Below are 26,690 nucleotides of genomic sequence, written 5' to 3' on the forward strand. Positions count from 1 at the left end.
CGTACTAGTTGCAAATGATTTCTATTGTAACAGGTTGATACATAGGAGTGTTTAAAATTTGATTGTATATGTCTGATGGGGAAAAATATTTACAATAATGTTCAGAAACAAACACATACTAAAACAATTGAACCCCCAGACTTTGATAACCATTTCCACCATGTGGAATCACATGAATTTTCATTCGCCACAATTAATTTAGTTGTCTAAAACTCACAAATGCCAGCAACTGGATCCACTGGAACCCATTTGTAACTGGTGAGCTCGAATTTCTTGTATTAAAAGATTAATCTTCTAACAATCAAGCTTTAAGAGATGAAACGGCATTGAATATGATCGCATATCAAGTTAGAACTTAGAAGGCTGCATTATACCCTTCTGGTAGCGAGGCTAGAGCCAGTTAGCACAAATCCTCATGTATATTCATGCAAGACTGAAGCGCGATGACGGGACTGATTTCAGAGTTTGACTGGAAATTGCCTTGTTAGCAATTCAGTGAATTATGAAATGCTGATGAGACTTTTTGTATAAACAGCATGGCACCATCAGAAGTGACATAAACACTTGCTTAAAAATCTTCCTTTAATTGAGTCCTAAATACAACATGGTTGTCTCAGTGCTCAACTATGATGACAAAGCTTTCTCTAACACAGAAGCCACACTGAAAGCAATCATGTATATTACTAGGATACACTGAACACATTCCATTACTTGCAGGATCATAACTATCACTCATGCAAACCACAAAGAAGTCCTCTTGTGCTTTTTCACTAGAATACAAGTGTATTCATTGAATGCACACTGTAACAAATTTATATTTCAATCTTAGCAATTGATTTGAAATTACACAATCCATCCCCACTTGTGCACATCATAAAATGCCACTGAAAGGAAAGCAATAGAATTTTTCGCCTCAGATTTTTTAGCAACAATGCAATCAAATACTACCAACCTGTTGACCAATGAAAAATCAATTTATAATCATTTCCAGGATTAGAGACCCGTTTTATTTGTGTACTAACATTATATAATGAAAAATGTATTTTAGGAAGTTCAAATGAGTATGATAAAGTATTAGTGAAATTCAAGACTGTTGAAAATATTGATATATTGATAAGCTATTTTAATTTTAAAATCAGACACATTAGCCAATCAATGTGACATTGATTCAGACTAAAACATTTTACAATTAAAAAATGTCTTTCTTGTGTTGAATATTAGATTGTTTCAAATATTTTACGTTTTGCACTTACAGGTATCATTGGGTATGTATAATGAACAGATGTTAGGAAAATGTAAAGTTTCACCAGTGCAATGCAGTGATTGTCGTATTTTTTTACCATAATTATAATTGAATCAGTCAGTGATACTTAGTGATCAAAAATGCAATAATATAAATAAAGACATTACTAAATATTATAGTGGGAATTAATAAAATCTGACATTTTGGAATTGAAATGCAAAAGCACTTGTGGGCTAGTATTCTTATTTGCTTTGAGACATCCCTTAATATTATGTTCTACATCGGCCGGCCAAAAATAATTAGTCAGAAAAGGGTGTCTCACATTTTTCATTTACTAGCAAAGAAGTGTGGCTTGCAATTGTAGGAACCTGATTGGTTGTTATATGTCACAGGGAGCAATTTTTAAAGTAAAAGGCGAAGAAGAGAACAAAGGGAAAGTGGGGCTACTGATGAAGGAGCCAACGATTAACTAAAGGGGCATCAATTCTTGGGTGACCAATCAAATGGGTTAGGGCAGAAATGTAAGACAGCTGAGCAGTGCAGGCCTCTTCGAGGAAGAGCACACTGACAAAAATACCAGGTACTTGGGCTGCTGCATTTCAGGAATAGTCCTTTACACTTTCCACAGAGGATTAAACTAGGTTCCATGGCAAAGGAACAGCTTGCGAAGGAAAATATCATGTTTAGAAGACCGAGTAATGGGTCATGAGCTTGGTGGACAGAACACCCTGTTAACATGATCGCAGTTTATTATTTATTTTTTAAGGAATTGAAAGTGTAGCCTAATTTGGCAGTATTGGAGCACCGTGCAGAGAATGTTCTATTACATAGTTCAAAGAAAAAGACCGGAAGAGTGCGAATAGCCAAATTATTGAAGCCGGTAGGGAAAATGTTTAAAAAATAACAAATTTGATGGATTGTACTTCTTCATTGCTTCATCTCATGCAGTCAGTGATGTAAATGAATGTTACAGAGGATAAGTTTGAAATTATTCTAAAAACCTCTCAACAATTTATTTCCAGAAATCTTTCAGCAAGTCCTATTTAAACCCATACCTATTAAAATTAAGAGGAAATGGATATATGACATTGTTGTAAGAGATATCTGCAATGCTGACTAGAAACGGATCAGCCTTCAGTCTTCACATCGCTATATACTCGATGGAGACACAAGCTGTGCAGCATAACATACATTTGAGGCACGCCGAACAAAATTTAATAGGGATCAACGAGTTGCCAAGTTTATCCTACGCTATCCGCCATGTGATCGGTGAAGAGGCAAATTCAATTTTTTAAAATGTCATCTGGTCTGACAGCTCCCACTGTATGGAAATCTTAAACTCCTCTAATTAGATTAAGTAGATAAGCAAAAGGTTATTTTCAGAGGCAATTAATGGGGGTTAATTCGTGAAAATAGCAGTGTGCCCTACAGAATCCGCATATATTAACAAAAGTCTACTCAGTCAAGTTAGTGTGAAGATTAAAAGTCAGAAACATGTGTTAGAAGGGGAAGGGACTAGATGAGCTGTGCTTTTAATACAGTGATAGGGTAGCCGGATGAAAACTGAGAGGCTGGCTGATGTTTTGTACAAAGAGAGGACATTTTTAATGACTCATTGCAAAATTTGTAGCATTGGTTCTTTATAAAATAGACCCAAAAGATGCAAAACTGAAGAATTTTGAAGTGGATTGTTCAAAACTAATCAGACACAAAGGGAACTGGGTTAAAGAAACCAATAACAAGATATAGTTCCCTGTGTAATGTTTTCGTTTTCTGCCTCTACCATGTGTTCCTCACACACTTACATACAATCCATTCAAACAGAAAGCCTTATAAAAAATATATCTCCTCCTTTATTAATAAATACAATTTTGCATACAATCTTGTAAAATATTAAAAGACACAACAATTCATCCGTGATACTTAAAAAATCCTTTTGTAAGAGAGGCCACCTAACACAATTTTATAAGGCTTTCCCTTTGAATGGATTGTATGTAAGTGTGTGGGGAACATATGGTAGAGGAAGAAAACGAAAAAAATTACACAGGGAACTATATTTTGTTATTTGTTCAAAACTAAGACAGCTCTGGGCGAGAGACCACTGCCAAACATTTGTGTAAGTCTATTTCGAGCTTCAAAACTGTGTGGTTCTAGAATTGGCTACGTCACTGCCATTCAAATTGGGGCCTCTCCATTTTAACTACGGAGCTAATCTTTCTTTTAGACAATAGAAACAACCAACTGTAAGACTGATAAATAAACGGAAAAAGCTTTAATTTGAGTTGCAACATCAGTATAAAAATATTTGTTTTCATTTTCTAGTGTACTGATTGCTCTGAATTGTTCGAATGACACAAAGTCTGAGTAATGCTAGTAAAGTTTCCATTGCCCTCACAAGGTCATTTTGTTCTTTTTATTAACGGCAGAAAAAGTGATGTAGATTGTTCTTCCAAATAGCCCATACTTTATTACATAACGCGCTGCTTCTGTGAGTATTGTGAGATTCAAAAATAAAACTTTCCGAATGTCATTCCGTATAGGAAACAGCCAAACATAAAATAATGCAAAGATTCATAATGGGATCTCAAACTTAGGGACGTGGTTGCCGTTGGTGAAGCAGGTTCAGTGGCACCGGGCTCATATCCCTGAAGGACTCATTGAAGCCTGCTGATTGCTGTATTTTACTATCTCAACTGCAGTCAACGGGGCCACTGTCCTTGCTTGCGTCAGGGCCCTTGGCGTCCTTGCTACACTCCTGCTCAAACCATTTGTAAAAATCCCAAACCATTGTATAAAAACTTGAGGGAAGGGGAGAGAGAGTGAAAGGGGGAGAGGGAGGGGGAGAAGATGGTCATAGGCAAAAGACCAGAAGTCGAAAGAAAGGAAGGGAAGCAGGTTGAAATAGAAGATGAAGGTAAAAAGGAATGCGTTAATTCATTTATGCACCAGTTGGATTGGGTGGCTGGAATACAGCAATAAAGACAATGCATATATGAACACAGTTAGTTACAACCTGTTTATACAGATTAGAGAACTTGAGATACCAATGAAAGAAAGAGTGAGTATGAAGGTACCTGGTCACATGAGACAAAGGTGGTAAACTAGACCATTTACTATCAAGGCATAAATTCAAATCCCTACACCAGAAACGTGAAGTGGGAAAGGTGAGCAGCGAAGAGAATTGCTTTACACCAACTAGAATATGGTCTCAACAATTAACCAGCTATTGTCTGGCCAGAGATGTAATGTGATTTCGCAAATATTGGCAATTTTAATTCATGCTGTAAAGTCATACCCCGTCGGCTGTAGTGTACATGGTGTAATCTAATTACGCATTTACATGCATATTTTCATAATGTAGGCCAGAACATGAGCAACAGAGAGGGAGCAGTGAAAAGGTACATATAAGCATGGACGTTTTACCAATGTGATCTAGAGCTGGCTAAGGGCAACTGGGCTGTGATGATTTAAAAAAAACTTGGTGAAAAGTCATTACAGGGCTCAACTGTATGATTGCTAGGGTCATGGAGGATCATTTAAAAATGATGGGGGTAGAACCCTACGCTTCATAGTTCCAGGAGGTTTGATTTGCTAGAGGTCCAGATGGGAAATGTTCTAAGGAAGAACAATAGATAGAGCTGTGGCAGAATTGTCGATGATATAACTGAATAACTGCTCTAGATGAATATTAATCTAGAATAGCAACTGAAACTGAGGTAGTATCCCTCCACTCTCTGTGCCAAGCCTCGAGATGTTCGGACTGATTGCACCGGGGTCCTCCTCTCTTGGTTGCTTGGAGAGCACATGAGCAAGATGTGTGTTAAGGGGTTTGTCTACTTCTGTTGAGGACTCTGCCAATTTAAGGACAGATACATCTCTGTTCGCCTCACATTAATATATTAACTAAGGTGTGGCCTACAGCGAGCCAGGAAGAAAGAGATTTCTTCTTTGTTCAACACGCGGTAGCAATACATGACTTGTACAAGGAAGAGGGTTTCATCGAAGTCCTGATATGCATAAGGCAGCACATTTGGGGTCAGATGGGGGATCCTTTGTTGCCAGGCTCGAATCTCCAATCTTCTTGGCTACTGACTGAGAATTGTGTAAAATGGCGTCAAGCGCCTGTCTCAATAGATGAATGATTTTTGCCCCAGACAATGGTTGACAGTGGTCAGTCATGAAACTGAAAGAAAAAAGTGGACATTGCAACGGGATCAGATTAAGACAGAGATTAGATCACCACAGCGGTCTTGTGTGGCTTCCACTGTCACGCCCATCTGTCAGATAGCCCTTCATTAATAGAGCACCTAGATTGACGTATCTCACTCACTGGCCTCATTAAAGATAGAAACGGAAAGGAGTTTTACACTGCCTTTATCTCGCAGGGTCACTATGATATCATCCGCAATAGTATGGCACGCTTTTCCTTACTGCATTGCTTATGCGCTATCAGGCAAAGCACATTTATAAATATACCAAGTGTTATTTAAACAGTAAAATATCCATGATTGGCTCTATTTATTGATTCAAAAAGCCAGCAAACTCTTCATATCTTGCCCTAATCACACATGAGTGCCACTCCAAACCACAATCAACTTCCAGCTCTATGTAGAGGCAAGCAGTAAAGCAAGCAGCGGAAAAGTAAGCAGGTCTCACTTTTTCTACCTATTGGCATGCCAATGTTTTTGCCAATCTGGTTCCCATCAGCAAAAAATATGTTTTTTGCTGATGCAATCGCATCTTCAAAATCAGAAAAAAATAATGACTTGAATGCATGCATGCCATATGACCCCTGCACATGTTTGCACCCTGACGCCAAGATAACCTAGCGAGATGATGTATTCACGCATGTGTCACCATGCAATCAGGCTCATATGGTACGACGTGGAACTTATCTTACATACTTTTTTATTTATCACTCCATGATAGTGGGTGAAAACCTTGAAACAATAAACAAAAAATAATTATTTCACCACGTGGAAATGCGCATTTGAAAAAAAGGAGTGTCCCCACAGCAAATGTCAGCTACCAGGTACCTCACAACATTTCAAAATAAACTTTTTCAAAAAGAGCATGACTGGAGTGGAGGGGCAGCAATAGAGCGGCACTTGGTGGAGAAATGAACAGGATGTGGGAACTAAAGGGGAGTCGACAGAGGAACAACGAAGAAGCTGAGGTGGGAGTAAAAACTGAAAAACAAAAAAAGGACAGGATGGGGCAGAGGAAGCAATGGACATGCTGGGGCTACAATAGAGGAGGGACAACTGAGAGCACATAAGTGGGTATTTGAGGGAAAAAGCAGCACTCGAGGGAGAGAGCAAGAAAGCACATGCACTGCAATGGAGTGCTGAAAGCACAAGAAAAAAGTAGTTCTCTGATTCTAAGCAGTAGAAGGACACAAATTATCCAATTGAAAGGACAGTGAAGAAGCTATACTCCAGGGAAAGATAAACAAAGGAAGGAAAGCAATAAAATTAAAATCAAGCAAATGTGAGTGATAGAGAAGCCAACCAATGGTAATGACCCAAAACCCACTGCAAGAATTGTTATCGCCCACAAGAGGTCTTTCAACAACAGTAGACAGCTAAAGCTGTCTGTAGACGAGACCTAAAATGAGGCATTAAAGGGATGCAAATTGTCAATCATAACCCATACATACCACAGAACTGTGTTAATGCTTTATGAATACATGAAAAAGGAGTACTTGGATTATCTTTTTTTTAAGTGAAAAAGAACTAAAGTATTAACTGTGGGTGAGAAAATGGTCACATGATGTTTGATTTTATTTATATTCCGACTACCCTTAGGAATTAATGAAAAGATACGGCAAGTAAGTAAAAGCGAGGTGCTGTATAAACACACGTTTGTGATGATTTCGCTACACCATTCACAATCGATGACCATGTGATTGTGCGCAATCCCATATTTCTGTGCTTTTCATAAAAAAACATAATGTACACATTTGTGGACATTAGAAAGCCACAATTTCTCTATCAGTCACCCTCTTCCCTGAATTTATCTCCATGGGAAAACAACCTTTTTGTAAATATTGCATTGTATGATGATGTAATGCATTTGCAATGATGTGATTTTTAAATTAAAATTTAGCAGAGGATGCAGCCATTCTGGTAGGCTTACTAGAGTGTCGTGCAAAAACTGAGTGGAGACACTACCACATTCCTCCCCCTGAAGATATTATGTGATTCATCAGTGACATCATCAGCCTGAGCCCTACCTTCTTTATATGGATTCATAGACAAAAGAGGTTATGAAATTAGTTACTCACATGGAGGAATTAGGTACAATCCATTACTTCAAGCATTTCTAAGACATTACTAAACAATTGCTAATTAGTGCCCTCAATGTCTAATACTTAATTGCATATCTAAAGCTTACTTGCATGTGTAATGATTAACTGTATTATATCTGAAACTAATTCAATAGTGACAGATACTGAACTACTTTGTTAAGGAATTGGAATGCCTTTTTAATTGATCACAAATTCTCTTCCAATCATTTCTTTCACTTATTTTCCCCATTGACCTGTTACATAAATTGTCACACAAGCGAGGCAGCCTTGTTGGACGTCTCTCACAGGGTGTCAACGTATAAATGTGTTTGACGTCCGATATTCAATCTCACCTACTTTAAGGAGCATGATGCCTTTTGTCATATACTGCAAAGAAAACTTAAACTTTTTTTGCAGGACTGTAAATTTAGTAGGACTTTCATGACTATTTAAATCCAGCAAAGATTGCATTAGTGATACATTGGGCAGCAGGCATTATGCGAAATAAGTCACTACTATTCAAAATATTCGGTGTATCGACATCCCATGTCTCGGTTGCAGCCTTTATGTAGCTAATAAAATGTTCACTGGAGTAAATGAACTTGGAATAATGAATATCACAAGAGCAATATGGTTCGCATGATAAAAGGGAGGGATTAAGTACAATTCACATGGCAATACTTCAAACAGTGGCATAGTTGCTAATAAAAATGTGTTCCAAAATAAAAGATTATGAAAACAGTGTGTGGCATAAGCATGGCCGTAGCACTATCAATATTGATGAAAAAAGAACATCACGTATTACATGAGTAAAGTTGTTGACGTGATCTATCAGATTGTGAATAAAGGAGAATTCACACTGCTTATCATCATTGTAGAATTGTCATGCAGGGGGCGCTTTAAAGGATACATGATGAGTACTGCGTAATACGGCAGCATAATCATTTGTTTGACCTGGGGTTACATTAGGGGAGCCTGAAGAAGGATGACGCTCATCTGTATAAAATGCTGATATATTGTGGAACACTATTTTTAAAGATTTTAATCATTATGAACTAATAAAAATGTAGTTTGTTTGTAAGCACATCAACCATGTTTGAGCATGTTGATTGAGGATAACCAAAACCTTTAATAAAAAATAGCAACTTTTTGTACCATCATAACATTTCTTCTACAAAACATTTTATTTTAATACTAAAAAATAAATACAGTACAATTGCATCATTCAGCTTTTCTTTTAAGTGTTTCTTATTTCAGCAAGCAGCAGAATTATCTGTATTGTTATGAATATCTGTTGGTGGAGGTGTGTTCAAAATATAAACTAATTTGTTTTCCTACCCGCTACACAATGTGATAAACACGTAATTTTATTATGAAATCTGGTGATTTTCACAGAAAAATCTAAGAAAAATAATACTCATGAATAAAAATAAGATTACTTTATGTAAACGGAGAAAACATTGCATAAGGAGAAAAGGAAGGGATGCATGTGTTAGAGGAATAGTTTACACACAGAGATGAGTAGTAAGAAGAAAATAAAGTGTGGACATTGATTACCATTAAACAGAGGATATTTGTAGACTAAAGAGGGATACTGAGAAAGAAAGAATTTGTGCAAGTGACATATAAAATGTATGTTCTACATCACAAAATATGTAAGGAGTAGACAAACTTGAAGAAATGCAGAGAAGGAAAACAAGAAAAAGAAAGGATTAGGCGATACAATGTATGGTTTTGGTGAGGCCAGACAGTAGTTAACAGGAAAGCATAAATTCAAGTTGTTTATTGGGATACAGCATTGAACTACTCAGTGTAACATTCTATGCCAGTAAGGTGGATGCTTGTTGTCTCAAAGTGTCTCCTAGAACCCTTAAAATGAAATGAGTACATGGATTTGGTGTCCTTTCCTCTACCATGACAGACATTTGAAAATGATGCTACAGGAAGCACTTTTCTTGCATACACTTCTGTTTTTCTATGGTGAAGAAAGACAGTGGAATATTGAGATATAATGGGAGTGTACAGAGTTGATCAATACGTATTGATCTGCACAGGAAGTAAATAACATTGAGCTGTCTTGGGAGTATTTGAATGATGTTTATTGGAATCAGACAAGTGCTCAAGATACAGAGAGGCAGGTGGAATGCTGTTCATATCATACTGTATCTGTTACAATTGATTTTCAGTTCATCGAAAGGGTTTTGCTGAAAGCTATGACACTTCACGGATGACCCACCATACGTCAGCATTGACTACCTCCCCCCACTTCAAACCTCAATTTATTACGAACAAATGATTTTCGCACACTGTGTTGCTGAAAGGTATCTATGGGCTCTATTCAACAACATTAACAAATAACGAAAGCCACCCTTGCTCAATAGAGGAAGGTCATGGCACACAAAGCATTAAGGGAAGAGTTCGCATGGTGTATATGCAACAATTGTTGTGGGATCAAGATATATTTTCTTTGACATTAGCCATCCTGCTATGGCAGCATTTGCTGCCACTAAACTGTATTTAAATAGGTCTGTGTGGAGATAGATGGAACTTATAGCATTTGCTCTGCAAACTGATTTTTTGTTGCATTTTCATTCCATAAACAATCTTTCCTTGCATCCAACCTATTCACATCTGCAGCCCTAATTTTAATTGTTCCTAGACTCTGCTCAGAAATACAATATTTGGCGTAAAAACTTTTCAGCTAAGATTTAGGGAGAACGTGCAAATATAAACATTTGGCGAGACAAGTCATTTAAGAACACTCTACTTATCCATGTAGAATAAGTATATCTGCATGAGACCACCGAGAATGTCCTATGGACAGGAAAGACTACATGCAATTGGGGTTTGGATGATAGGACAACTACTGAAATGTGCAACTGATTTACAAACAAGACTATCATATGAAAGGCGAAAAGGCCCATGCATCGTTCAGGGTTCTACATGTGTATGCCTATTTCTGAAAGGTGTAATCTTAGATACTAAATAGTAAATAGTTTTGTATGTTCAAACAAACAGAAAATGCCTACTATGATTCTGTAGACTGTTCCTTACAGAAAGTTAGCTTTGTGTGGCAGGACTGATAAACTGTCAGACTGTGGGAACAAACTCTAAGACAAATTACAAACCAATGATTACTAAAGTCTTAATGCCTTATATTGTAATTCTGTGTATGTGTGTGTTTGCACACGCGTGCGTTTAGACATACAATATTCAGCTAACAATGGGTCCCCATTTCATTTAGAATGTTCAGGTTTTACTTGGCTTTCACAAACAGATTTCTAATTAAACAATGAGCAATATATAAGCTCAGAGATGTTTGAACTTACTCCTGCAATGTTCAGCTAACAATGGGTCCTGACTGCAAATTGAATGTTTCTGTTTTGCTTTACTTTCATGAAGAGGCTACTAGCTGAACAATGGGAAATGTCAAAGCTCTGCAGAGGCTGCCTTTATAAAGCCATTTACCCAAACGTGTCATTGGACCAACGTACATGTGTTGCCCAGCAGCAAAAAGAAAGCTGTGTTCAAACAGGAAATTGAGTTTTTGTGAAGACAGGTTTTGCTGTGCAAAGAACCACACTCTTTCTGTAGACTAGAGAGGGGTTTGAATAGGGGTGCATGAAATTCATGTACTTGCTTTCATGCAATTTTGCAGGATTCCGCAAAAATTGTGTGCAATTACGGGAAATGCAAAACCAGCATTTAGCTCTATATTTTCGCATAAAATGCATGTGTGTCCATTTTGGACTTGAAAATAGATTTCATGCTAAAATAGTAATGCAAAAAAAACAGAAATGCTGCATAGAGCAGCCACTAACATTGAGGTTATTTGTGTTGTTCCGAAGCTCCTATGCTAATATTTTGTGATCAATGCTGCGTACTTACACCGCATGGCATAATGGCATAATCTTGTGCATTTCTCATAGCAAGAATAATGCAAAATTATGCCAGATTAAACAATCCTAATTGAAACGTAGCCCAGGCCAAACTCTGGAGTTGCTTTCCACAAGCTTCTGCTAACAACGGGAGCTGATTGCCATTAGAAAGTTCAAGTTTGTCAATCTTTCATGAAGAGAAGGCTCATTAAAAAAAAAAAAAGATGGCGATGCTCAGCACTATTGTTTGGGCCTGCATTATCTAATGCACTATTACACTAGTGACTAAGTACCTGGAGGGAAGAAGACAGAGTAACACCAGGACCCTTAATCAGTGAAATCCAGAATCCATGGAGCGCACATCATATTTGTCAATACTAAGGTGTCTATGGTTGGTACAGTTGGATATATAAGGCGCACAGACTCACTTTGATAAACCATTTATGTACTCTCAGACTCCCAAATTAAAATGAGTGACCATTGACCAAAATGTTGGCTTTACCAATGTGCCACCACAAAAGTGCACGCTGGCGGCTCTGAAGCTACATTTTGTCCCACTTGGTGTCTGGAAGATAAACATACCTCTGCTTGTTCGGGGGTTCTTGTCACTGAAGCCAGATGTATTATTGGCTGTTTTCAAAATCAGCTCTGAGGCATCAGAGTGTTTTTCTCAGAAGTTTCTGTCGCTTTTTTTTTTTTGTTTTAGAGTTTTATATAGCGGAAACTAGACCCGAAGATATCCATTTTCGTTAAGCACAGGGAGATTTAGGGGCATATTATCAAGCACGGCGATAATGGGCTTGATAATATGCCGCAGAGAATTCCAATAGAAGCCCATGTTGACACCAAAACATGGGCTTCTATGGAAATTCTCAAGGGCATATTATCAAGCCCATTATCGCCGCTTTAGCGGCAGTTTTCTGCCGCTAAAGCGGCGACAATTTAACGCCGTTTCTTGATAATATGCCCCTAAGTGATTTGCCCAGAATCACACGAAGTTGAGCGTGGTTGCCGAGACTCCAGCTTCGAGGTCGACAGCTCTAGCCCTAAGGATACATCCTCTCCCTTTATGTTCACATTATTAACCATGAATCTATAAAACTATGTAATACATATATGCTACTATTTTCTTTCTTCAAATCAATAAAAAATAAAAAAAAACAATCACCTGTTAGTGCTGCAAAGCAAGAGGAAAGTTGAATGCTATTTCACACTAAGAGGCAAAAACCTCCTCGGGTTTGCCTGATTTATATCAGAAAAAAACAGAAAACCAGCGCTTCTTTCTGGAATGCCCCGAACATCTCTCTTTGTCCAAAATAGAAACTGGGCTTCGCAAGGCATTTACCTCAGTTGGTAAAATGTAATAAAGTGTAATGTAATTTAAATGTGTTCCTCGGCATTCCGCTACGAGGCATGTGATCTTTGTCGCTGGACTTAATAGGTCTCAATTAAAATAGCTGACTCAAAGGATGTGGCTCAAGGGTTTAATGCACCAGCTGTAATAGCTGCACGTTGAAGGTCACGGGTTCAAATGCACGCGAAGTCCACTCCGCCTCGCGCTCTGTCGAGGCTCACACAATCAGCTCCATGTGGACTTGGGGCAGGAAGAATGCTCAGCTTGTTCCAAAAGCGCTTTGGAGTCTGGCAAAGGATGCAATTAGCCATCATCCCAGGGGCAAATTATTAGGAGCGAGTAACATATTTTAATGTTAAATGCTTATAGTAATCGTAGGCTAGGATACAGCTTCGATGACATGTCAGTACACCCTATTTTAACATGCCTGTGTGCACATTTGTACACTGATATATTTTCACTGCACAGATGTAAAACAAAATGTATGTGTGTGACGTTACTGCATAATACCCCTTAAGAAAAAATGTAACTAGCACAAATGTGCAGGAAATATGTTTTCTTAAATTAGCCCTAGATCCAAAAAAAACTTGTTTCTGTCAAGGTGATGATAGCTTTTACTTGACAGAAATAAGTAAATTACATTTAAGGAATGGGCTAAGGGGGTGGAGAATAAAACAAAAAAAACACACACACATTGGATCGTACCATGAGCATGGGTTTGTGTTTGTGGCATTTACATTTGTCAGTGGTATGAGCCATGTGACCTAGATGGATTTGGTGTCGGTGGTATTTGGATTTGCTAGTGGTACGACCTGTTAGACATAATTTAAATTGTCAGCTGTAAAATGTTCAGTGTTTGATGTTTGCGCTGCTACAATAATGGGATATTAAGGCCATCCTTAAAATTCCTGGGGTGGTTACATTTCATAAATTACTACATTAAGGTTTACCAATAACAAATTTAAACCTGCAGCATTACCCACCAAAATTTACAATGATTCAGGTTATGTTTTGGTATTTCCATTGTGTAGTGCACATATGTAAACTATAGTGTAGGGCAAAAACAAGCAAGCAGCCAACGTAGTGTTTTTCAACATAACTCTGCACTCGTAAATTGTCTTTTTATTTTTTAATTATCCAATTCCCAACCTAAAGATCAAATTTGCATTCCACTTCGTGTTTTTAAAAGAAAAGCTCATGGGTGTCCAAGTGAAACTACCAAAGTAGGACTATATCATAAAAAAAACTGAAGAAAGGCCAGAATGGCAGAATGGCCTAATGGCTTCGTTCTGAGCAGTAAGAAAAATGTGTGCGTGTATAAAAGCAAACACTTAAGGGGTGACATTCAATTTGTAAAACAAGGAAATGTGGAACACGCCCCAGATCCAAGTGGTTGTAAATCGAGAAAAGGACTCTATAGTTATGTTGCTTAAGATTACATGGTAGAGTTTCTGCTAAAGCCACAAGCACAGCTTTCATACTCTAAAAACATGTCCTCCTCTGCACTTGCATAATATTACATTGCTCTACAAATAATTCTATCCACGAGAGCTCCCAACCAAATTATAACCTTAAAAAGTATGCTCTGTGGATAGACTCATGAAGCAGGCCACCTATTTTTCCTTGAAGAATAATAGTAAATTTCCAAGTAAGGAAAACCTCATTATCCACTCTCTTTGTTCCACTAATCCCTTTGCAACCAAGTGTTTGCTCCTGTCCAGAGATTTAATGCAAATACAAGATGCAGATTGGATAACAATTTTGTTCAGATTCAGTTCACATCTAAGAGATTCTTTAACACCAAAGTAGGCCCACTCAGGATGACCAAAACATATAAAGTATTGCAAAAAGTTGTGACTGAGTTAGCACACCATAGACCAGCAAATTCAAAACAAATATATCCTACACAAAAATTGTGACTTGGAAAAAAAACCAACTACCTGTTGGAAAGGCATCCTCAGTGCACCCATATTCACGTAGGGCGCGACTCTGCAGGCATCAAGGTGACTGGCTGTGCCGAGGATCACACCTGGGAGAAGAAGCAAGAAATGGTTCACTTGCACGTAAATAGATAGGTGCCCATCTCAAATCGTTGGCTACTGTTGCCGATGCGTTAGGAGTCTTCCTTTGTCCTCTCTTTCCTTGACTATATAACTGGAGCAAAAGAAACTCTATCTACAATAGCATTCCCCTCCTTGACTATCTAAACAATCATCTGTAAAACCAATCAGTCTGCCACTGGCTGGTAGCCTTTTAGCTTTGCCAATGCTTGTTTTGCTTTTTCATTGCTTTTGTTAAATGTTAGTGTTGGGAGAGGTGCCGGGCCTTTGCAAATATATATTTTAAAAAATTGCCTAAAGCAGAAATTGTTTTTTAGTCTCAAAAAGCATATAGTATGATAGTAGCATCTGATGTACAGACAACTGCTTTGTGTGTGTGGCTGTGTTTCTTGTGAAAGAGCAGAATACAGTCTCTCTCAGGAAGTTAGTCAATGACTGAAGTTTGCTGACCACTTGCCTCATGCTGTAGTCTGTAGAGGGCGGAAAACAATATGTGAATGACACAACAACAGGCCAATGGATGAAAAGGGCTAGTTGAAAGCCTGTAATTAGTATGTATATAAAATATATACATTTTGTTAAAATCAAAAATTCTTGGCTAAGGCCTGACCTAAAAATGCTCTTCCACCTATACGCATCTGAGGTAAAGTTAAAACGGGCTGGTATTTCACAGTATGTTTTGTGGTATTTCATTGCGCACCTTTGCTAAAAAATAAATGCTAAATATTGTTCAGTACTTGGCGGTGGCTTCCCTGAATAACTATTCTGAATTATCTACTTTCCTCTCTAGGGGCCTGGATTAGAGGAAGGAACTAATGGCAAGGTCACCAAAATGGCGGCATTTATGCTAGCCATGCCAGGGATGGAATCAGACGTGTGCGATTTGATGCTAATTCCATTGTTGTAACTTGACCTCATCACTGAAAACGTGGTGCGGAATCCACTGCAGCCAGATCAGAATATCCAAGTGATAACTGCAACGATTTGCAAATTTTCAATTTCATTTACATAGCGCTTCATACCCCTGATGAAGCGCTGGAGTGTTTTATCAGGTTAACTTTTGGAAATCTCTGCTGTGAAAAGGCAGTGGAAATGGCGGTAAACCTTGTCACGGAAGGAAGCTCTTCTCCACGACATGACCCTGGAATGAGAATATGTGTACGGAAAATGTACCTTTTCATTATATGGATAAATCTAGTGCCCGCGCATATGCGTGGAAACTCTGACAGAGCCACCGTACGTTTCTGGAAAATCTGCCAGTGAATTGGTCCATTTGCCATAAATCTAATAGCAAACTTTTTCACTACTCATTTGATGACAGATTTACCTGCCCTAGGTTGTTGAAGTGAAGGACCTGAAGTCGTTCAGAAAAATCCTAAAATCCGCAGGTGGCAAAAACTGCCTTTCTAATGGAACAAACTGTAAATCTCACCCTAGGACTACTTCCGAATGCATATGTCACTGTAATTGGTCTCAGCGTTGTTTCTCATTACCATTGGTGTTAGTGTAATCCCTATTACCACCTGGGTTCACAATCTGTAATAACAGTGATAAATTGTTTTATCCATGCTTGCTTCCTACTATTTCCACAATCCAGTGTATGTCTCTTAAATGTACGTTACGGTAATACATATGCTCAAGCTGAATGACCCGGTGTGTATCAGTTCTGTTGCAACATGTTTTCATAATTAAAGTTTTAAATCACTACCAGAGGTGGACGAATCATTCTACATAAATACAACACAAAACTCCGAGAAACAACAAATCATTGCTGTGTAATTTTTGGCGAAATTTGCTTTCCATATTACGCCTGAAATTGACGCGAAATTTCATGAACTGCAGCTATTTCGCCTCTGCATTCCACTAAACAAAAAAAAATCAACCATGCCACCCATCACAGAGGGTTTAATCTCCTTCGTCTTTCAGATCCATATAAACCACTGCCTGAGATGATGGCCACCAATAATTCCTGCATTCCCCACCACAGACCCACGAGAGACTTACCTTTATGCATCTGATTTTCCTGCTTCCGGCATTTTGCTCTTCGGTTCTGGAACCATACCTGTAAGAGGGGAGCAGGTGTGTTAGAGGAAACTGAATAGAGTCTGTGAGAGAGCGCATGATGGAGAGAGTTTAAGAGTGGGAAACTTGAGGGGCGCATGTGGGAATAATGCTGATGGGAGGGGCGTGAGAGGGGAGGTCGAAAGGCCAAAAAGTGGAAAGTAGAAAGAACAAATTGATGACATATAATAACATAAGCAAAAAGTATTGATGACGGACAGCACATAAGGAGCAAGCTCTTGAGAGGGGAAAAAAGCATACTATGCTAGTAAGTAGTCCTGAACTTAAGTATTCTACTCGGGTTGCTCGCAAGAAGAAATTGTGATTTACTTATGAAATAAATTAATTACATTTTGTATGTTACAATGGCTGTTGATATCTCACTTTTCAGTCATTGCCCATTCTTGAACTGAGAAGAAAAAGTGATACCCTGCTTCTTAACTCTTTGGCCCTTTAAGTGACATTTTTGAAAACGTGGCTGCTGTTCATGGTCCAAATAGAAGATTTTTTAGGAACATTTAACAAAAAATAAGGGCAGAGATGCACTGAAGAGGGATATCGTGAGATGAAGAACCTTATGAAGGAGACTATAGTGTGGTACACTGAGCCGAACTACCAAAAATGCTAGGTGTAATGGAAAAGACCCACACCCTTTGACCCTAGATGACATCGAAGGTGTGACTCTTCATCCCAGCCTTAGCCGACCACCACCTCCTGTGTCCTTCTGAGAGACTAAGGAAAGGGCAAGGCGTCCAAACTAAAGAAAGTAAGTGGGGCTATTTAAGCCGTCTTTACTTTCGATTCCTGCCTCTCTCTTCTTGACCAGTTAGAGGGGAGACAGCAAGGACTGTACCCTAGAACCCAGAGAGCGGGCAAAGGGTAGCAGCTGATGAAAGGGCATCAGTGGAGGGACTGAAGCTAATGAACAACAAGAACTGAAAGAAGAAATAGGTCTGGCTTCCATAAGTCAGACCTATTGGTTTTGTCAAAGCTACCAAGTGTGCAGAATGTGTATTGCATCAGCGGCTCAGCAGCAGGAACAGGGGAGCGGCTAAGTGGGCTGAAATTTATTGGCAGCCATGCAGCTAAATGCAGTTGTTAGGGATGCCAAAGAGGCATTTCTCTGATTGGAAACCCTGTGTGCAAGGCTTCCTAGCATTTCATTTGTTTTTGGCACAAATAGAATCAATTTGTCTTGTAAGAGAAATAAATTAGCAAATAAAATGTCTCTTTTTGTATACAATGCATTAATAATATAAACACTGAAATGTAACAAATGTGTGATGATTACATTTTTCACATGAAAAATAGTCCCTTATGCATTCAATGGAAACGCTTCCTTGGAGGTGGAAGATTACATTCAACAGCACGATGGTGAGAATAAAATACCTTCCACCTATTCAAAAATTGGATTGAAAATATTTCAAGCCAATGGCGGAAGGGGCTCACTTAAGCAAGTCCATGGATTAAAGCGGGCTGACCCAAAGCCCGCTCCCTGTGTATTCAACACGAAAGGTTGCTTCACCAAACCTAAAAAAGCACAACTCTCACCAGTGAAAGCATGAAAGGAGGAGCATAGGTGGTATTAATAGGATAAACTAGGCACAGTGTGAGAAGAGGGCACCAATTAGACAGTGCCTCAGTATTGCTTGTGCCCTCAGTGGACCAGAATCCTAGGTACAGGAATTGTTTCTAAGCCAGGACGCCACCGAGACAATACAAGACATCAACGTAACGCCTTGGTTCCTTAGCTGGGCTCACCATGGACCTTTGGAAGAGAGTCCATAGCTCACTACTGAGAAATCTGCAAATAGTGCACTATCAAACATGTTTTTACACTGGCCCAATTGGAAGGGCATTCTTTTAATTGCTACACAAATAGAGGTAACAAAGTCTAACAAAGAGACAAGAAGCTCTCCATTGATCAAGAGAAATGTTAGAGGCAGAACACTGCACTCACAGGGAACACAGCCCTCACAGGGCTCCTACCTGTGGAATGCTCTCCACATCCCATTCCTGCTGAAAACTATTTTTTAAGATGCAGAAGGGTTATGAAGACACGCCTATTGAGACAGACTTTTGGATTTAACACAGATGTGAATCCCGGCTCCAACAACTCCCTGTTACCACTGTTATCCTGCTGTCATTAAACAGGACTACTCCTTAACCCGCTGCTTCCTTATGTGACTAATTGGTTGAACAAGCACTATATAAAAGCAATATACAAAATAATTTTTTTTTTTAAAAAGATAAAACTATGTAGGATAAAGGCACATGCAACTGTAGTTGTTTCGTTTCAGTTTGTTGGAAATGTGAACAATCACGTGACTACTTTTTTCAAGAGAGGTTTTAGAATTATTACTATGGCATGATTTGTGCCTAATCTGAGATGAAGGTACACGCCTGCTGCGTATGACTGGGGGTAGCGGGGAGAATGATTGTACCACGGAATATCAAGAGTAAGAATAGTGAGATACAAGAATACGGACAAAACATTGACACCTTAAATATCACAAAGTCAGTTTACCTAGAGGATGTATGAATGTTCTATTCCAAGCTCCACATCTACATAACTTAAATATATGTATATGTGTGTGGATATATATATATTTTAATATATATCTACAATTCTCAATTTCCAGGTGTCGTGACACCGACACCGCATGTTAGTAAAAAATCACACTTTTTATTTAGCTGTTGGCACTGATATAACGCGTTTCTGCAGTATTCCAATCCCCGGAGCTGAGTCGTCCCTTTTCTTCCCGTCTGGAAGAGAAGTTTGGTGTGTATACTTTCGCCAGCATACAGGCGCTGGCTGTTACGACCGCCCTCTCGGTCTGGAGCTTTGCGGAGGAGCCTGTGAACTCTGGTTACTGCTTATATATATATATATATATATTTATATATATAGCCTTGATCACAGGAGGAAGGAGACACCAACGTGCGCTTGGGCGTGCTATTTAAAAGATTTTTAATCACGTGACAGCTTGAAACATCAACTCCCACAGTGCAGTGCAATCAAAAAATGTTTAAACTGGAAGTCCTTACATTTGAGCCTTGTTGGACTTAGGTGCTTGTTACCTGCACTGATGTTCAAGTGGTTCAAGTATAAAAGCAGTCAGGTGAAATGCCGCAGTGTTTCCATTCTGCGTGCGACCAGCCGAAACCATCTGTTGCAGCACGATCGTAGCAGGAATCATCCTGCTCGAATCCCTTCCACACGCATCCCATTTTCGCTAATTAGCATATCCTCCGTAGGTTGGGGGCGTGAGTGAGTCAGGCTCCTCACTTAACATCAAACAACAACAATCTTCCGTTTCTGGAGCCCAGGACCCTTCAGGGCGGCCTCATTAGAAATGGGCACGGAACATCCCACTAAAGCACTTGCCATGCAAAACAAAGTTATGAGGCCCAATACTGCAGCTCAAGCTTCCGCATAGTCCAGCAGCGCCTGCTTCCCTTTTCCCTTTTCCCTAACGTTATATATAATGTTACTGTACATATGTGTAGAGTTAGTATGAAAAATCTATACTTCCTTATCGTTCAATAGTTTAGATTTGATATTCGTTCTCGATATTTGTACACCTAGATGCTCCAGATTTCGTATTCAGGGAGCATACCATGGTGGAATATGTGTGTGGTTCAATACTAATGCTAAGATCTATTCTATGCTCATCTGTCTTTAGTTCACCAGTGGTTTTCTGTGCCCTATGGTACTTGGCACATCATTTTCCTTCAGGCGCTGTACTAAAAATGTTCTTGTCCGATTAGACTATTTCAGTCTACTTACAACTCTGCAGTGAAATTACTGTTTCTTGGCAAAGCCGCAGTCGCGGTTTCAGATACGAAAAACACTTCCTGAAATGTTATATCACAAATAACAGAAATGTAAACAGAAAAAAACTATACACTTTCCATAACTTCAGCTTCCAGACATGCCACGCAGCATAGATGCATTGCTCTTGCAAACTAGACTAAATTTACCGATGCTGCAACATTGTGTTGCATAAGAATATTTTGTATGTGGTCAACCTTCAAAGCGACTTCATTCTCACCCATTATATGGACCATTGTATGATCGCTGGTTGCCTGAGGTTTTTGGGGTGGGAATGGGAAACCAAGATCATGAAGAGATGACGTCTAATCAGAGTTATTTGAAGTAGGCGATGGTCCAGTCTGGAAAAAATGCAAGATTATTTCCTCACTGCCCTTTCCAGTGTAGGGAGTTGATTTCCTCTACCATTTTTTTTTTTACATATATACACTTTTAATTGTTTTGTAAAGTATCAAAATGTGAAATGTGTGTAACGTGCCACAAGAAACAACTTAGTAGCACTTGAATTTATGAATGTGGATCCTGTGGATGGGATCTTTCCAAAAAAGAAAGCACATGACCCATTCAATCCCGAAGGTACTTGACTCCACAGTAGGCTGAGGCCGCACAAGGACTCGACAGTCCCCGGGGATGCTCTGTCCCTCATTACAGGGAGGAGACCCCAGCACTACCTGCCTAGGAATTGACAGTCTCTATGAACATCATTGTTCTCAGTGTCCTCCTCATGGCGGAAAAGGACTCTTAGAAGCTTGCACCCTGCATGCTGAGGCAAAAGCCTGGGCGGGACACAGCCCTACAGATAAATAGTGGAAGGGGAAGTGATTAACATAGGAGACCTGCAAATACATCACAAGGAGTGATGTCACAGGATGTGATCAGGGTTCTATCAAACTGAATTAACTCATCTATTAGTCAAAGCAGGGGTGCAATAGTTGGTGTATAGGATGCATTAATGCAAGTGAAGAGTAAGCAGCCTGGGGGTTAAAACCACAGGGTGATGCCACACTTTAAGTGTAAGGTGTGATATACAATATGTGCATCTACGGTCATGGTGGATGGAGGGACAACAAGATGTTGCCAAGTCTTCGATTCATTGTAGCCTCAGAGCCTCCGTAAACCTGGCATCCATCCTTTCCATTTTGCGGGGGAACTAATTGCACCTGCATCCTCTCCCGGCCTGAGCCTTGGCCAGGGTGTAATGAGCACCAGGTCACCTCAATTTGGCTCAGTTCAATTTAATATAGACATATCTTTTCTGTTAAATTATGGGGAGGAGAAGAACAATTGGTTGCAAGTTGTTCGAAGGCTCAAGCACAATGGTGGAAAAACTGTCAGAAACGCAAGGAACTTGAGGATTGGGTGAAGCTGTGTTCAGACGACCCTATGAACTAAAGAAACTAGGGCAGCATTTAACAATTATTAGTCTATGAAAGATCATGTTAGCACCATCACAAGGATGTGCAGATTTTAGATCTACCCGCTTGTCAGACTTGAACTTTCCTCCCTGAAAGAAACAGTGCTGCATTGGAAAGGGCCATAGTGGCTGGCCGCCTGGTTTAATGATGCTGGTTCTCCTGGCACCACTTAGTTAGGTCTGCATTGCCTCCTACATAATTCAGAACAACGTTGCTAGGGCGGATGTAGGCTTGTCACCGCAGAACCACATTTCCAGGACATTCAAGGGACTTCCTTTGCTTCACATTGCCAGATGGTATATTTTGAGTTTTGTTGCTAATTTGTATAACTAATTAATGGAGAGGTATGCAACATTTGAATGACAGGTTGAACTTTGGCAGACTTTGAGGTCACAGGATATGGGAGAGATAATTCTGCCAATGTTATAGAGGAAAACAGTATGATGGAAAATGGTACAAGCGCTGAGATGAATGGGATGACCTCTTGCTGGCATTATGGTCATTGTGTGGCCGGGCAAATTCACAAGGGAGTTAAGAATAATCTTCTTTCAGCCCGAAGACTGATCTTTATTGTTTGTTTTGCGAATGACTGGATACTCAGGTGCTTATAGATTCTTTACAAATTCTTGACTAAGAATGTGAATTCGTTTTTATATGAAATTCCTGACTATGACTATGAATTTCTGTTTAGTAATATTATGGACCTTTACTTCCAAGTAGTAATACAAATTATTAAAAGTTTAAGCTAGGATCATTGTTCTATTTTTGCCAGTGAATGTGGTCCACTTTACTCTGTTTAAGGCAAAAACTTGTTGTAGGCCCCTGGGACCTCTGGGTGTTGGCATTGCTCCTTGGTAATTCAATATAGATCAAGCAGGACCTCATTTGAGGTCTTGTCAATCCAACTGAACGCTAAATCTCTGCTGGTGTGTTGTTTATCTTTATGACTATGTTTATATCCTGATTTGAAGGGGGTGATAGGAAGCCAACCAGGGGCAAAGGGGTTTTAATGTTCTCGCTTGTGTTGATCTTGCCCACACTTATGAATGCTAATCAAATGAGATTCTTGTCTCTTTTGTCAGATCTAGCAAAGGAATCTTGGTCTTCGACCAGGTGAGACACATAAAGTTCTTAGGTGACAGGTCTGCCTTGGCTGTCCCTGATAGAAGACCAAGGAAGAAGGGATTAATCAGAAAGACATTGGAATAGAGAGTATGAGAGAATCTGGCAATGTCACTAATGGCAGTGAGGGAGAGCATGAGGCAGAGTGTGAGAGAGAGAAAAGGCGCAAGAAATGAGTGCAAGCCTTTGGAAGGCTTTACAACGAGGATGGGGAACACAAAGATGACATGGTATAGACCCTTGAACATGCACCATAGCTCAATAATGGATCTTATCTGTGGCAAAATGTGCAGTCGTAGCAGACACTCAACAGGTACAAGCTTATTGAACACAACTCCTCATTCTACCACGTGGACTAAAGTAGGGATAGAAACCCAGAAAGACTGAGCTCTGCAAGTACTGTGAGAAGGGACAAAAGCTGAACCTGAGAAACAATTTAATTACAAGACCGGAGGCTATCATTATGGTAAAATCCTTTTAATGCCACTCCAAAGCAGCACTTTAAAGAAAATTCTATCACAAACAGTGACAATCCAGAATCGAACTTTCCCCCACTTATAAATAGTCCATGCACTGGATTATCTTCCGCTTTTAAATGCTGCTCCTCATTCAGATAAGTAGCACTTTCATTTACTTTACTTTTTCATACCCTTGGTGGTGGTGGTCGATGACTATTTGGATGGTTTCGAATTTATGGAAACGGGTTCCTTAGCTATTTGTTACAATGTTGTTGTGCTTTCCCCTTTTATGGCCCATTTATTTATCTTTAGAGATGCTATGCCCTGATAGCGATAAATATTAAGTCGGTACATTCATGAAGTAAACTTTCACTTTTTTGTAAGTTTACACTTGCTGTATTAACTTTACTACCTTTTGGTATACACAACCTAAGGGCCTGATTCACAAAGGTAAACTTCCACTTTTGTGTAAGTTGTCGATTCTTTGCTATTCAAAGGCAGTTTACTAGTAATATCTTTACAACCGTAAAGTCTTAGTCATAAAAAGATAGGACAACTCGACCTTTTCCTCTCTAAACCTGCAGGATGCATTTAAAGTTAGAAAAATATTCTCCACCCATGTGTGTCCCCCTTCAATAAGTTGACTCGGGCTCCGCAAAAACATCTGACATGCCTGGATGGAAAGAATGACAGAACACCCTGGTTTCTTCTACATATCAGGGGCGGCTCCTCCACTAGGGAGGAGGAGCGTCACACCGCTGCTTTCTCGCAGTGCGGGAAGCAGAGACATAAAATGGGAAACTACCATATTATGTTTCTGCTTCTTGCACTGCGAGAAAGCAGAAGTGTTTGGTTGGGGGTGGGCAGGGCTGCTCTAGGGCAGGGGAGGAGGGGCTTGCCCACTGCTGAGGGCGCTGACTGTTTGGTCGGCCGTCTGGGGTCAACCAAACCAGTCATGCACACTCTGCCTTTTTTCCATATAGACTGCATGCAGCCTACATGGAGAAAATGGCCTCCCCATAGGCGCCTAGTTGGTCGGCGTCCTGGCCAATCACAACGCTGCCATTACAGCATTGTGATTGGCTTTGGGGAGGGAGGCTGCCTGCTTCCTGTTCCTGAGAGCAGAAGAGGAGCAGAGACGACGCGGGAGGACGTGGGACGGCGAAGTCAAGATAACTTTTTTAAACATTTGTATTTTAAATTTAACCCCCCTCCCGCGCAACCCCCCGCCCTCCCACCCGTGAGTCATGCCGGCCGCAAATGCAACCAATTCTAGAAAACCTAAATGCAAGCAAGAGAGCATGTACACCATCATTATGAGAAAATATGGAGATGGATAGGACACACCATCAGAAGAGAATAAGAGTCCATCACAAGAACAGTTCTTCATTGGACCCCAGAAGGCAAGCTGGAGTGAGGCAGGCCACAGAACACCTTCAATAGAACAGCAAAAACAGAAATGAAAAACCTGAACCACAGTTGTGGCACTGTAGAGAAACTTGGCCAAGACAAATAGAATTGGAGGCCCTTCATTGCTGCCCTACAGGCCAGTCGGCATAATGGGCAGTAAGTAAGAAAAGAAAGTTCTATAAAGTGCTTCAAACTGGGTGTTCAGGTTTCATACCTTACATTACGAAATGCAGTGTCTAAATACTCCTGCTCAAAACCTCAGCTACAGTAAGAGGTGACATTGTTTTTATAGAGCACTTCATACAGCAGTGCAGTGGTTTCTAAGAGCCGTACATAAAAGATGTTACTATCAAACAATTTAATGATGCTCAATTTACCAATCATGTTAAAATGAAAGGTTGAGTTGGTCTTGCCAGAATTAGGAAACGTATTGCAGCTCACTGCCTTTCTAAGAGAAAGCTCCTCTTTGACATCTACTGGCTGTAACAAATGGTCTTCTATCCATCTTAGAAGTGTATTTTGGCATGAGTAAAATGAGCCTATTTCCAAATAATAACTAAGGACATGATGTGCAAAGCTTTTCCCTTATGTCTTCCTTGAAAAATAAATATCTTGTACCGCGAAAAAAGCATGATGATTTGCTCATGTGTAATTTACATGTTTCACAAATGTCTAAGATGCACGTAGGAAAATAACAAAGTATAAGTTAGTTGTGTACAGTTTACTCCAACATGTAGCCCTTTACCAATATAATTTAGGTCTTGAAAGTGTGAGCTCCAGGCGTGCAACCCTGAACAAAGGAAGGTGCCTGAGGAATATTCCATCACATGCAACACGTGTGTTAACACTCTAAAATGAATTAACAGAAAGTTATAAGTTTCTGGCATGATAGGGCAAATTATTTTTAGTACAATTTCTTTTATCGAGTATGTTTTCGCGTTTTAAACATTTTGCCACTCCTGCCTACAAAGATGTGAATTTAGAGTGAAATCTACGACATTTTGTTCTTTCACTAATTCATATCAAGGAAAAATGTGTGCAGCAACAAAAAAGAAAGCTCGGAAAAACAATGTTTAACCCATTATTAAATTTGTCTAGCATTTGTATTGAAGATTAAAACTGGTTTTGCACAATTTGTGTAGCATGTGACCCTTATGAAGGCCCTCAAATCCTTATTGGTGCCTGGTGAATTCTTTATGCCAATCCCACTAGATAACACAAGCAGTCTGGTTGCAAAAGACATGCTGGTTGGCTTACTGAGAACATACAGAGGCTTGGAGCCCGCCCTCTGCTTACCATTGGTTGGCTTCCCTGGAACTCACATTTGGCTGCATTTTATTTAATGGCTTCCTGTCAATCTGGAGTTTGTTCCTCCCATGGAGCATAGACTTTTACCATGTCTTTGGCTGGCTGGCTGCTATGCTTCATCTGCTGGCTTTTAGGGAACTACTTTTATCTTTTTTGTTTAAGCACTCCTTTAGAGTGCATGTGTTTTGTAGCTGCCTCTTTCATCCTTCCCCCAATCTGCACTCCTGTTGCTCTCTCTCACCCATCTGCTTCGCACC

The 26,690-nt window shown here is 39.6% G+C and overlaps 1 protein-coding gene across 2 annotated transcripts in view; it reads right to left on the minus strand.

The window, feature by feature from the left end:
- The window catches only part of SHOX (SHOX homeobox), a 62,938-nt gene that overhangs the window by 10,576 nt on the left and 25,672 nt on the right, over positions 1-26,690 (minus strand). Inside the window, exons 3-4 of one of the 2 annotated variants that reach the window (XM_085622837.1) lie at positions 16,829-16,886; positions 14,702-14,793 (exon numbers count right to left, since the gene is read on the minus strand). In XM_085622837.1, the coding sequence (XP_085478963.1) occupies positions 14,702-14,793; positions 16,829-16,886 (150 nt within the window). The remainder of the gene's footprint in view (positions 1-14,701; positions 14,794-16,828; positions 16,887-26,690) is intronic. The other variant, XM_085622838.1, reaches the window with a different exon arrangement.

This window comes from Triturus cristatus, chromosome 8 (genome assembly GCF_964204655.1).
Source record: "Triturus cristatus chromosome 8, aTriCri1.1, whole genome shotgun sequence".
Lineage (NCBI taxonomy): Eukaryota > Metazoa > Chordata > Amphibia > Caudata > Salamandridae > Triturus > Triturus cristatus.